The sequence below is a fragment of the Gopherus flavomarginatus genome, chromosome 4 (genome assembly GCF_025201925.1).
Source record: "Gopherus flavomarginatus isolate rGopFla2 chromosome 4, rGopFla2.mat.asm, whole genome shotgun sequence".
NCBI lineage: Eukaryota > Metazoa > Chordata > Testudines > Testudinidae > Gopherus > Gopherus flavomarginatus.
Genome location: NC_066620.1, coordinates 49,916,550 through 49,930,281, shown reverse-complemented (window position 1 = coordinate 49,930,281; position 13,732 = coordinate 49,916,550). Strand labels below are relative to the sequence as shown.

Genomic DNA, 13,732 nt, shown 5'->3' with positions numbered 1-13,732 from the left:
TATCAGGATACACTGGAAGATCCCTTACAATGAATGTGATTTTTGAAAGTGCTCAAATTTGGCTTTTGGAAATTGTTTTTGGGGGCATTTGACCAATTGCCATAGTAAATCCTGCTTCTAATTCTAAAACATCTCTTCATGATCAGCCAATCACAGAAACTGCAATTGCTTAACAATGAAGATTAACACTGTCAAAAATAACAGCCAAGCATGCATGAGCAACTCAATAATAAAATAAACAGTTTGCTCAACAAATATCAGTATGATAAGAGTTGTTCAACCAATAATTAGGATATTTGAAGCAGTACTATAGAAATAATAGGCCCTTATTTTTCCTTCTTTCAAGTCTTACACCTACTGGCCCTGTCTAAATACCTTTTTCTACACTTTTCTCACTGCTTCATTATCACCCACTATGAGTATTACTGGTACTTTCACTAACATTCACCCATCACTACTCCGATTACTGGAAGTTAATCAGTACTGAGATCAGAAGAGGCTCAAAAGACAAAGAACTGAGATGAAGCTTTGATGTTCGAATTTTTTTGAACTGTCATTGTTATCACATGAATAGGGAACTGAGTCAACCTACATCCTGCAGCTGACTCATTTCACTTCAACACATATTATTTCCTTCTAGTAGCACTAAGATATCACAATGGCATTCAGGCTAGGTCTACTCCATAAACTTACATTGGTATAACTATGTCGCTCTGGGGTGGGAAAAATCCACACACCTGAGCAATGCAGTTATACCAACCTAACCTTCAGTGTAGCTGCACTATGTCAACAGGAGGGCTTCTCTCCTTGACATAGCTATCGCCTCTTGCAGAGGTGGATTAACTACGCTGACAGGAAAAGCCCTCCCTTCGGAGTAGTAGCATCTTCACTGAAGCACTACAGTTGCACAGCTGTACCAGTGCAGCTACGTCACTGTAGCATTAAGTGTAGAACTGCCCTCAGTCCCTCATTCAGGGTCTAATATGACTGGTACTGACTGACAAGCTTAAATGAGTTTACTAGAACATTTAGTATGAAATCAAATTGCAAAACAACATTGAATAGTTTTCACAATTCTCCGAGTTTGTTTTCTTGGGGGTGATTTGGTAGGATGCTTGCCAGCTAGATCAACCGGACAAGTAACTCAGCACTAAATACTGTAGGGTTGTGTTCTTTCATTATAAAACTGCTCATTAGGATATGTACACGGCCAAGTAAGGAGTTTCTCAATGTATAGTTGTCTACTGTACTGACATTTACGGTAAGTTACACAAAGCTCTTATACAGCCACTTAAATGTTTTAATAAATTATGCAGTGGCATATCTCCAAGAGTTGTGCAAATGCCTCTACTAAAACTCAACAGAAATCTCCTGAAGAGTATTTAAACACTGGAAATCCCCCAAAAACTTTATTTGGATAAATTCAAATGTCAAAAATCAAGATGCCATTTCAAACAAAAGAATAGAAGTCTACTATGCTCTATGATGGCAACCAGTAAGCTTGTTACACACTAGTGCTTTAATTATGATGCCAAATGATTTTGCAGGTCATGGGGTATCATCTCTGATGCAGATTATATTCAGCAGTACCAGGCACATAAAAGCAGGCAATAATAAAAAAAAAGGGAAACAACTAGAATTGATTACTCCAGAGAAGGATAAGGTTCAGGGAAATCAAGGAAGACAGCTTGAATGGTCTGAAGGAATTTAAAGTGTCACTCCTGCTTAGGCTCAACAATCTTGACGGCCATCTACAGGGAAGACGATGGTATCAGTAATGACAGGTTCCTGTCTTAAGGGGCCCTCTCAGTAAAACACTGCTTATAGCAGCAATCCAGCAGCGGTGTCCTACATAAGTAATATTGAAAGGAGTACAGCCTCTGGGAGAGCTCTATCATGGAGATGCCAGCCCTTGCAATTTTCTGTGGATGGTGTTGTCAGGTTCTGAAGAGCATTTGTAACAACAAATTGTTTCTTTTAGAGAACATGGAAAAACTACTGCCTCACTATCCCAAGACAGGGGCTTCAAACATTTGACTCTGCAAGAGAAATAGGCCAGTAAAACTATTTTATTTTTGTGTTACTGGATTCCTTAGGTTAATTGATTTGGAGGAAGTGGGGAACCCCACACATTTGAGTTATAATAGCAATTTAAAAACGGAAGTGTGGAACACTTAGTTCATAATATTGACAAAACACACACAATACAGACGGCCAGAATGTTTAAAATAAAAAGAAATCTAATTTTTTTTAAGACATGGAATTTTTCATAAACATTTTGATTTTTCCAAAGTTTTCCCATGTTCAAAAATATGGTAGCAACTTTCACCAAAAACGTTTAGCCTGTTGGTTGCTCTGCAAAAAAATTTTCCCCCTTGATTTGATTTTTTGTTGTTTTATTTACACTAAATTTTAACTGGCCAACTTAGACACATAGCAGGATCTTTTCAAATCTGAAATACTGTTATCATAATTTTCAGATCTTAAAATAAAAAATGTTGTTTTCAAAACAAAAGCTATACTGTTATATAACCATAAAAAATGTTTTTGAATTCCTGTGGAATATTTGAAGATCCAAGACAAAAACAGAAAGAACTTTGCAGGTTAAATGCCAGCTTATGAGAAAATTTTAATAGTTAAATTAACCCAAAAATATTCATCTGCTGACGTAAGCTGAAATAGCATAGCTGTGCTACTGTGGCAGCTACAGCTATATTTATAAAAGCACCCAAGACTTCTCAACCTGTTGGTTTAAGAGTTTAACAATTTCTTTGAAAAAGGAAGGATCATATAATGGAATACCTAAGAGACTCTTTCATGCTCAGTGATGGGAGAGAGGAAATCTAAGAAATTTCTGTTTTTATTGTGTAGAATTACGCTGTCTTACGCCTTTCAGAAAAGTGGCTTTTATAATGACTCTTATTTTTTTTAAAAGGAGAAAAACCTTAAAAAAACCTAGATGATGTTTTATGCTAATAACTGCACTCTGTCTTATTAGTGATTAGAAAGCCAGTTGAATTTGAGATAGAAAGAGCTGGGTTCTATTCCCCATCCTGCCACAGAGTTCCTGAGTGACCTTGTGAAAGACACTTCAGCTCTCTGTGCTTCAGTTTCCCCACCTGTCATAGAAGGATGATAATGCTTCCTCACTTCTCAGGGCTGCTGAAAAGCAACATTCCTTAATTTTTGTAAAGTGCTGAGATACCACTGTGAACATCAAGAAAAATTAAATATCCATGAATACAGATAAACCTTTATCTTGCATTTTGGAATGCACGTTTTAAAGTAAATTTTGTCTATTTTAAATAAGCCAACCCAAACTGAAACTCCCAAATATTTTAGACCATATTTAATAATTTTACATCAATTACATTAGTTCCCATCATATCCTAGGTCTTACTACTTCCGTGTTAAAAGGAAACAGCGATAGAGAATGAACTGAACAAATCTGCAGCTAATTTCAGAAAAATGTCTAAATTAACAGATTACAATTATTCTTGTTACTAAATTTATTAATTAAATCTATGGTGACAGTACTTTATGGCTGGAGGAAACAGGCTGTCACTATCTTTTGAACCATTCTTGGAATTGAGGATATTCCCAATTACCCTCCTCTCCTCTTTCCCCAAAAGCCCATTATTCATGTTTTTAAGCAATTACATATTTTAATAAATCAGACAAACTATCAATCACAGCTGTACTAAGGAATGTTTGTTTCTCTGAAAAACTTTTTCATATTTATATGACCTCTAGTATTGTGAACCCTTTGGTGCTAAACCGTTTGGGACCCAGTACTACATGCCCACACTAATTTAATTTGTATTTTTGTTTAAAATGCTGACTACTGGTGGCAAATAGCGGTCTCCAAAATTCTATTTAGGAACTGCATTTTATAAGATTAGCAAAAGCAGACTTAAAAAAAAAATCGATCTAAAATATGACCTACTATAGAACAAAGCAAGAAAAAAAGGATAACAAGTTAGCAATCCTTTTAGGGTGCACCCAAACTTCAATAAAAGACCCGAGGCCAGCGTGTGTCAGCTAACTTGGGCTCACAGGGCTCAGGATGCAAACTGCAATGTAGACGTTCAGGCTCTGAGACCAACTCACCCTCCTCATCAGGTTTAGGAGCCCAGGCTCCACACCGAGCCCAAATATCTACACTGCAATTTTTAGCCCAATACCCCAACCTGAGAGCCGAAGTGAATTGACCCCAGCTCTGAGACATAGTGCCATTGGGTTTTTTATTGCAGCATGGGTGTACCCTTAGCCTTTCACCTCGAAGTCTTCTGTTCAAATTCAATGTGTAGTGCTAAAGAACTGAGTCTAATGGATTGAGTTAAACTCTAATCCATGTTGTCAGATTAAACAAGCTACCAATGATACTGTAACGTGAATGATGGCTCTGAATTGCCTCTGCCCAATAAAGAGACTGATTTTTGGATTGTATTGCTTTTCACTCACTCAGAAGGAAGCGTCTCCAGATCAAAATGATGGACAGAAAGGTACACACAAAAATTCCAATATTAGATTGCTGTACCAAAATTCATTTTTTATTAAGTCTGTGTAAAATGTTTGTTAGGAATTATTCAGTCAGACTACATGTGAAACTATATTTTTATGGGTCCAAAGATATTAGCAGTAAGACATCGTCACACAAAACTGTCATACCCACCAATTTCACTACCGCTACCACCATCCTGAACGCTCCACAGGATGATGCTACTCTCAGAGGCAACAGCAACCATCTTATCTTTGTCCCCGTGTGGACCTCCAACAACCTTGGCATTCAGAGCCACTCGTTCGATAGTCCAATCCAGATACGGACTTGTGAAAACCTGTTGCCATCCTGAAGATTCTTTGATTCTGGGAAGGATGAGAATTAAAAAAAACAAAAAACAAACACTTACCAAACAGCCTCAGTTTGGAGTTTGTAGCTATAGTCAGTCTTACAAGCCAATTATATTTCCTTTAAGTTATAAAACAATATCAAATAAAGGATTCTGACATTAATATACTTTTCATAGGCCTCTAGCTATAAAATACAGGAATGCTGAACTAAATACCATGTTAAAGGTTAAGTTATAGGGCCTTGGTACTGCAGAACATATCACCTTCTGCTGAGAAGCCTCAGAAAAGTAGGTGATATTGTGAGATGCAGCCAGAAGGAAACAAGTAAAAGATGGAATTTTAGTCTTATTGTCTTGATTTTGCCAGTTTAACATACAGCTTTAAGGTTCTGCCCCAACCCAACAATTCCTAGGGATCCTACTCATGCTCAACTGAATGTGAATTATACAACACACTGATTTATGTATAATTGTGCTACCTAATAAATACAGCAATCTCTACTCCATTTCTATTTTTTGCCACTCTGCTACACTGTGTGATCTAGACTGCATGACATTGCCTAGAAACCTTAGGTCTAAATAATTCTTTGCCAATGCTTAGGAGGTTTTCTTTCTAATTCAATGTTACTGACACACAGTGCAATGCAGAAAACGATGAGAAGGGATGCAACACACAGATGATGGAGGGCAAGAACACCAGTAAATGGAAAAGTGAAACAAAATTGGAAGTGTAACAGACAAAAACCAGAACACTTACAGAGGAAAAAATATTGAAGAGTAAGGCAGAATAGAAGAAAAAAATTATTAATTAAACAGTACACAAATGTTATAACACGTTTGATTAAAAATGTAAAATACTTAGAATGGACCATTCTCTGAAAGTTACAAAGAAGGAAGACATAATATTGCAGTTATTTAAAAGTCTGTATTTTCACTTTTACTCCCTCAAATTTCAATCTGACATAATTTTACAGTAGAGTAAACCAAATCCCACCTTGAATGCCTATTTAAATTCTGCATAGCTTTTAACAAACAAACAAAAAAGACTTTGTGATTAAGTTTGACTTTACTCCACTTGTCACAGCAAGAAGGCAAACACACAAGAGGGTGTTTTAACACTTTTGAGTTCTCTCTTTTCTAGTGTGAAATTAACAAAATCTATTTGCCCACATATACAATAACAAAATACGTATTAAAATGAGTAAAAGACAAGGACCAGCCCTGGAGCAAGCACACAACTTAATGGAAGTTGCATTCTATTTATCTTGGGAAGATTATGGCCTACTAGATCTCATTTACAACCCAAGGCTCTATATCAGCCTAATTAAGCCAAATGGGGGTACCTCCTTCTGTTGAAACGTTAGGATCAGTGTGCTTGGTGAACGCAGCTCCTGCATTACACTTAATTTTAGGTGTTTATATTTTTATTTACATCTATGTAATTGAATGTTTTATGACCAAATAATATGTAAATGACCATCTTGGACATTTTTTCTGTTTACCTGTATGCTGCTTTATTACTGGCTTGATCAATCTAGGCCAGTGGTTCCCAAATTTTAACAACCTGTGAACTCCTTTCACTAAAATGAAAAGTCTCGCAAAGCCTCTCCTAAAAATGAGTATTTCTAGGGATTTTCTCCTTTATCTGAGTATAAATTATAAAAGCAGTGATCTTGGAAATATAAAATTTGTTTTTATGACATGCTTATTACACATTTATTATTATTATTATTATCTATCATTACAGTATTTTTATTACATTATGAAAACAGCAACACTCTTCCAAGATCTCACTTTCATAGTTTGTATCGCTTTGAATAAGCCTGTAATAAGACAAGGCTCCTATGTTTCGTCAAGTAGTATCAGGTGTGAAACAGCAGAATGTATTTAAAAAGCCAACTCGAAGAGTTCCTCCTACACAAGCATTCAGGTCTTGAGCAGTCCAGGCAAATAATGAACATTACAACAAAGCTTAAACTTGTTTTTAAAATTATTATGAAGAACAATACTAGCTGCCTATTTAATTTTAAAAACAGCAAAAAAATATCCACCTCCCTTTCCATTTCTTATAAGGAGTCTTGAAGTTTAAATCTCCTCAGTGTGGTAGATACGCTTGCTTTCATCTGCTTAGCTCCTCGAAATCCAGGGGCTCCAAGCTGCTCGCCCCATGTTGCCCAGGGTTCCTCCGGACAGCTCTGTCCACCATTAGGGAATTGTTTCCCCCAAAGAACCCCCTGTAACATTTCGTGAACCCCAGTTTGGGAACCACTAGCAACTGTAGCTGTCATTATATTGCATTTTTCCTGCAGGACTGCATTTTTAAAAAGTTCTTGGGCACTACAGATGCCAAATACTTAAACTTATGAATTTAAGAAGTTTTAAAGGACTCCACAATTTTCATTTGCAAGATGAAATGCTGCTTTTTTCTTTTTTTTTTTTTTTTTTTTTTTATTAAGGATGCCCTATTTTTCTGTAAGCTTTACAAAAATGAAATTTTCTAAACATTTAAAGTATGAGACATATTTGAAGTGTTCATTTATCATACGTCCTTTCAAGCATTATGAAATATTTTAGAAATATGCAGAGACTTAAAAATATTTCTAACCACATGGGCTTCACAACCAATTCAATGTAAATTGCTACTTTAGGACTTCACATTTATTTTTTTTAGCAAGAGCACTTCCTTCTCTAGCCTCTACATTCTACAGAGGCAATGCTACCTCAAAATAGCCAAACTATCTGGTTTAATCATGCACAGGTATTAGGGAAATATGCTAGCAATTCATGGGTACAGTTATTTTAAAATTACTACCTCCCAGGTGCCAGATTAATCTAAAAAATGCTGGAAAAATTCCATTAGTTCTAATATAAGTGGGAACAAGCTACAACAAACATGTCTCCCCTGAGGCTTCAGAGACAGAGCTCCAGCCCAAGCCACAATTTCAAAGCGCTGTCTACACAGCTATTTTTAGATCTCTAGCGCAAGCCCCGCTAGCTAGCGCAAGACTATCAATCTGGGCCAAGAGGCTCACTTCCACTGGAAGTGTAGACATACCCCAAGAAACAAAGTTCATCAGAAGATGAAGTTTGGGAAGAGGGGAAGAATAGGAAGATTATTAGCATATATGGCCTGTGTTAAGCAGGTCGGCCTAAACGAGGAATGGTAATGTAGTAGAGCAAATAAGGTTTAGAGAGAAGGAATTCAGAGATCAGAAATGAGCCATGCTGAGTCAAGACCAAGGCAAGGGAGTGACTAAGATTACGAGCACTGAGACAGTATACAGCTGGATATCAAATTCAGAGGTTCAGGAGAATAAAGTGGTGTTAAGGTTCAACTTATCAGTAGCTGTAGACAAGAAATCATTTTTCCACACATGCAATAAAATATTGCACAACTGGCTACATAACAAATGAGAAATATTTTCTTCTTTTGAAAACAATCTTGTAATGTTCTATTGTTGGAAGTAGGTTCGTAAATAGTTTCTATTAAGAAAATGTATCAGTAAAGCAATTCTGCACCCACTTTTTACTGAACCCAGTCTAAGTTACTTGTTTACAAATATCTTACATACATATCCTATTGCACAATGGCTTAGTAAAGCAACAAATTCTTACTTGGCTATTACACAGCCCAGTTAAATAGCTAAAAGCCTGACTTTTTTAAGACAGAGAATCCCAAACAGTCACTTTACAAATACATAAAAGCAAGCAGAAAGTCAGACAGATAGCAGAGTGACTTTCCCACAGCACAGGCACGAAGTGTTTAGAATATTGCGATGCTTTAATCTGAACCCATTTCCAAGACACCCATATTTTTCAATTTCTTGTTAGGTGTATTGTAGAAGGAAGATTTGAAATGAGTTCCAAAAACTTTTTAAAAAATCCTGTATTAAATACAGTTGATCAACCAATTAAATCAAAAGTCCAATTCTATTACTATTGATGGTTAGAAAGTTGAGTATCATAAAATCAATTTTTTAAAAACGTAAGCAAAAGTTTCAGGGGAAGTCCATCACTGCAACAGCAAGGTATTCAGTAGCTGCATTGGGAATGGGGTGAACTAGAAGAGTTAAAAAATTTTCCCCATATTGTGTCTGCCAACACTATACGTGGCCTATCAGTACTCAAAAAAATAAAACAACAACATAGAACACATGCAGTGTGTGTGTCCAACTATCAAATTAAATAGAACTATGAAATTTCCTAAAATTTACCAGAAATTAGCAACATAACGTTCAGTAAATCAGCAAATTAAAACACTTTGTGTAGAAGGAAACAAAAAAGTTCAAAACCCAATCCACCAGAAACTACTAAGTCATTTATACCTATAGCAAACAGCAAAATGGGCATATGCAGCTACAATCCAGTTATGGTGGCCAGCTACTATCAGAACCTTTCGTGGATCCACAGGAAATCCTAGAAAATAGTAATGAAAAGAAAAGGGTTATCCTCAGTTACAGACATCATTCTTTAACCAAATTAAATATACAAGGTGAGAGACTGGGAGACCATACCCAAAAGTCTCAAACTAGGACTGTTTTGTAGAAATGAAGCTTTGCCTTCTCAGATGGTGTGCACCAATTGTACATAACAAACAAGCTAAGTACATGACTGACAATATATCTTAAATCACTGTTACAGATCTGTCAGTGTTCCTGATATCTGAATCTATAGGACTTTTATGTTCTTTCGTATAATAAGGCAACACAGCTAATAATTACTACATCAAAGGTCTCATAAGAAGTAGAAACTGGCAGGTAAACCGAATCTGGGCCGTGCTCTTGCAAAAAAGAGGGCTTTTATTTTTAAGTAACGTCTAATGTGTGTCAAATTGGCCAAATATCTGAGAATAAGCTTCAAGTTTACCTGTTAGCTCAAGTTTACTTAGATAAAATTATGTTATGAAAAAGTGGCATTGTCGAAAGCAATCATTTTAGCAGGAGATAGCAAAGACCCCTATATTTAGTTTGCCTAATACTTGCCATTATAAAAAAAAATTCACATGACCTCTGAATATCTCTAATCATATGAAGAAGGCGTTAGATATTCAGCAGCAGGAATGCCTTGGGGTAAGGGGCATGCCTTTTGCTGGTCCACAGAAACCAGTCAGGTTTGGCCGAGTTACAAGGTATTACAAGTTTGGGAAAGTATAGATTTTTTTGGCCACAGAGCAAAAATGCTGATGATTCTAAAGGTCTGCACATGTACCTTGTCTCAGTGCCTCACTGTAGCATTCCACAGAAAGCTGGGTAGGACACAGACAAAACGGATCCAGCAGCAGAACCAGGAGACACTGAATGTGGGAGTGGTTAAATCACAATAGAAGAGGTGGGGGTTACCATAACCTTGGGGAAGCACACAGAACATGGAGGGATTGCGACAGGGGCACAATACATATGCTGGAAGGAGTTATGGCTGCAATCAAGCAGGTCTTTAAATCGATAGGCAATCAAAGACCTTGTTAAATCCAATGGGTATGCTAACCACCCCTTTTCAGGCTAACTGGAAGGAGCACTTAAGTTCCTTTGTGGAATAAGATAGCTGGAGACAACAGTAGCTACTGTCCAAGGCAATTGGCTACACAGTGATCTCTCAGCAGGGGTAAGCCACATGGTCTGGGGGAGGTGGGGGGGTGGTTGTCCTCTTTGGACTAGTTGCAAATGCTAGGGGATTGTTTGGCAAGCTGTGTGTAGGTCAGAGGGAGAAAGCCACCAGACAGCAAGGGAAGCAGTTGTGAGGGTTGCCCTGAAAGATGGCAGGACAGAGCTCATTCGGGAACAGAACTTACCGAAGAAGCAGGTGCTTATTTGTTTCTACAGTGTCCAGGGAAACTAGTCTTTGTGTACATTCTTTGTAAATAAAATAGGATTGCATCAAAGAAATACCCAACTTGTATCATTAATTTCTCCTCCCAAAAGAAATAAGTCTGCAAGCCCCAAATATTGTTCAGAGCCAGTCAGACCAAAGGGGAGACAATGTTCTTTGGAGAATCAAGAGCATAGGAGGGACAGGTGAACACAAAACAAAATGTGGAGTTACAGTTGAGGACCCAGTACACAACATCCTTTGGGAAGAAGACAAAAGGGACACAGTTTAATACATATCAGCTGATCCACAGAGGCTAACACAGCTGCTGCTGCCAGATATTGTGGTTAAATTCTTCAGCTCAAGTGACAGAAGTCTGTGCTGCAGTGCTGAAGGATCAGGGTTCATATGCTGATGCATGAGAGAAAGAAGTTACAAATAAGATGCAGACAGTATAATTTGTTTTTGTCTTTTTAATGAAAACTAGGGACTTACACATAAAAACTACATTAAAAGACTGCTGCACAGGTTTTAAAGTCAAGAACTTGAAAGTTAAGAAATGCCAGACTTCAAGTTGCCTGAACATCTTAAATTATGGCCCCTGGTGCATGTGGATTATGATATAATCTTTACTTACGTGATCACACGTTATTTGTTCTACTAAACCTTGTCATTCAATGCACAAGATGGACAGTGAATGAGGCAGAGGATAGCAAGAAGAGAAAGGATGCTCTCTTGCATGTAAAGCACTGACTAGGACTGCAACAGAATTCTTGTGTGAGGTTAGACAAGACTACCATAATGCACATCTATACGAGGGACAAATTAAGATTTAATGCGTAACCTTAATTCTGCCATTTCCTAATTTTGTAATGCTTGACATTGCAATCTTAACACTAACCGTTTTTCATATGTAATGTTAAAGTATTGCTGAATTTGTCGTTTATATTTAAAAACAGAAAAATATACCATTAGAGTTTGAGACGAGACATATCATTAACCTCTTAATTTGGTATTTCCACTGGAAATCCCACTGCCAGCATGATAAAAGTACATGAAAACTTTCCTTACCAAGCCTGACTGTGCCTTCCCCAGTACCAGCAAGTGTAGGTTGGACACTACCTCCTCGAACTTCATCTTCAGAGTAGTTCTGACCTGTTCTAACATCAATACATGGCCCAGCAGTAGTGTTTATTTTACGACAGGGAATACCTACCGAAAAAAGGAAAGACATTTTATTGTACTTCATTTACCTTTTACTGTGCCAGGATAATTTCTAAAACAGTTAATATACAAAGCACAATTAAAAACGTTTACATTCTTACTACACTTGTAAGTCATCTTTCAGAGTTAACAAAATTTGCTCTTGCATTTTATTTCCGAAACCAAATTTAGTTTAATTGATGTACAACTTAAACAAACAGGTTGTTCGGTCAGGTTCATAAACCAACAACAGAAATTATAAAAACATTTAAATTAGACTAGCATGAAACCTAATAGCCAAGAATGAATTTAAGTTCACAACTAAAAGTCAAAGTACACAGGTCAGAGAGGTACACAGAGACAATGTGATAACTGGGTCAGTAATCATCTATATGCTGAAACTCACCCAATGCAGTAACTGTCCCTCTTCAGCAGATGTCAAATATAGTTTAACTGCTAGCGTAGACAGCACAAAACCTCTTTCTGTAACGGTGTGGAAGAGGGATTCTTCCCTTCTACACTAGTAATTAAATGTTTCTCAAATGCAGTCAGCATGGCCGCATACAGCTACTGGCGGATTTTTTTGCAGCCACATCAGCCTCCAAAACCTAGGCGGAGATTGGGGAGGGGGCAAAGCAGTGGCCCCTCCCTGCAGCACCCAGCTGTTGCTCCTGAATAGCTGTTACCAAGAGAAGCAAGATGCACTGCCTTGGTGTTTGCACTGGTACTGCCAGCAGGGATCGGTGTCCTACACCATGTAGCCTCCTCAGAGGCTAAGGGTAGCACCTCTGGTGACATACGGGGCCGGTGTGCATGGTGCTGGAGGTGGCTCTTGTCAATGGAGGGGGCTGCAGCGTTCAGTCGCTGGAGCGCTCCTGGGCAGCTCCCGCACTCCTGCCTGCCTGGGTCACAGGGAGCCTGGGACTCGGCAGGCAACCAGTGAGTTCCTGACCCACCTTCCTCAGGGCAGGCTCTCTCTGAAGGATCACATGAGGCAGGGACAGAGACACAGATTGGTGCTTCCCCAGCCTGGGGCTGCACTCGCTGTTTGAAGTTGTTGTAGCTACCGCAGCACATCAACCACTCCAGGCTTCTGCAGGGCTTGGCAGCTGCCCAGCAAGGGTGAGGGTCTCCCACTCTGTGACATGGTCCAAGCACAAGAACAGGAGCAAAGTCCAGGTGCGCTGAATGGGGAGCTCTATTTCCTACCACCTTCCTACTATATAAATAGATGACAATGATTTGGACGTGTATGTGCATATTTATTTGTTTTTCCTAAAGTTAACTAAGTATTTTAGGAAAAATTGTCAGAGCAGCCACCAGCAAGAGTCAGTGACCACACTCCAAGACTGCCAAAAAAATCTGTTGCGAGAACCCCTTCTTTTTGGCATTGGCTTGAGATGGCCCTATGCTAGGGACTGCTGTCAGCAAAAGGCTAATTTTCCAATTTGTAATTAAGACTCAAGGCACCAGCTGTGCTGTTCAGACCATTGTTGTTGATCTTGGAATGAACTTTCATTTCTTAATATGGCACATTCGTGTAATTTTTCAAAACAAGTCAGTTTGCATTGAGAATCATCTTCCTCCATGGAGAGATGAAAAAATATGAATCACCTACCTCTACAGGAAATGGTTTCACGTTAGAAACACCTACCCTACTTATATTGCACAAGGAAATCGCTTGTGTAGTCTACTCTCAATTCCACTTTGTTCTGCATTAATCCATTGTGTTTCCCAGCCACTTAACCTGCACTATTACATAATGCATACAGAAGACTAGCAATACAAACATACACCAAATTCAAGAATGAAAGGATGTACACAATATTGCACCAAGTGTTACAGCTTACCCTCTTAAGCCGTGTCTGCACTGG

The 13,732-nt window shown here is 38.2% G+C and overlaps 1 protein-coding gene across 6 annotated transcripts in view; it reads right to left on the bottom strand.

The window, feature by feature from the left end:
- Nucleotides 1-13,732, bottom strand: part of KCTD3 (potassium channel tetramerization domain containing 3) — a 60,233-nt gene that overhangs the window by 19,921 nt on the left and 26,580 nt on the right. For all 6 annotated transcript variants that reach the window (XM_050950216.1, XM_050950217.1, XM_050950218.1 and 3 more), the window contains exons 7-9: nucleotides 11,727-11,867; nucleotides 9,176-9,266; nucleotides 4,676-4,866 (exon numbers count right to left, since the gene is read on the bottom strand). In XM_050950216.1, the coding sequence (XP_050806173.1) occupies nucleotides 4,676-4,866; nucleotides 9,176-9,266; nucleotides 11,727-11,867 (423 nt within the window). The remainder of the gene's footprint in view (nucleotides 1-4,675; nucleotides 4,867-9,175; nucleotides 9,267-11,726; nucleotides 11,868-13,732) is intronic.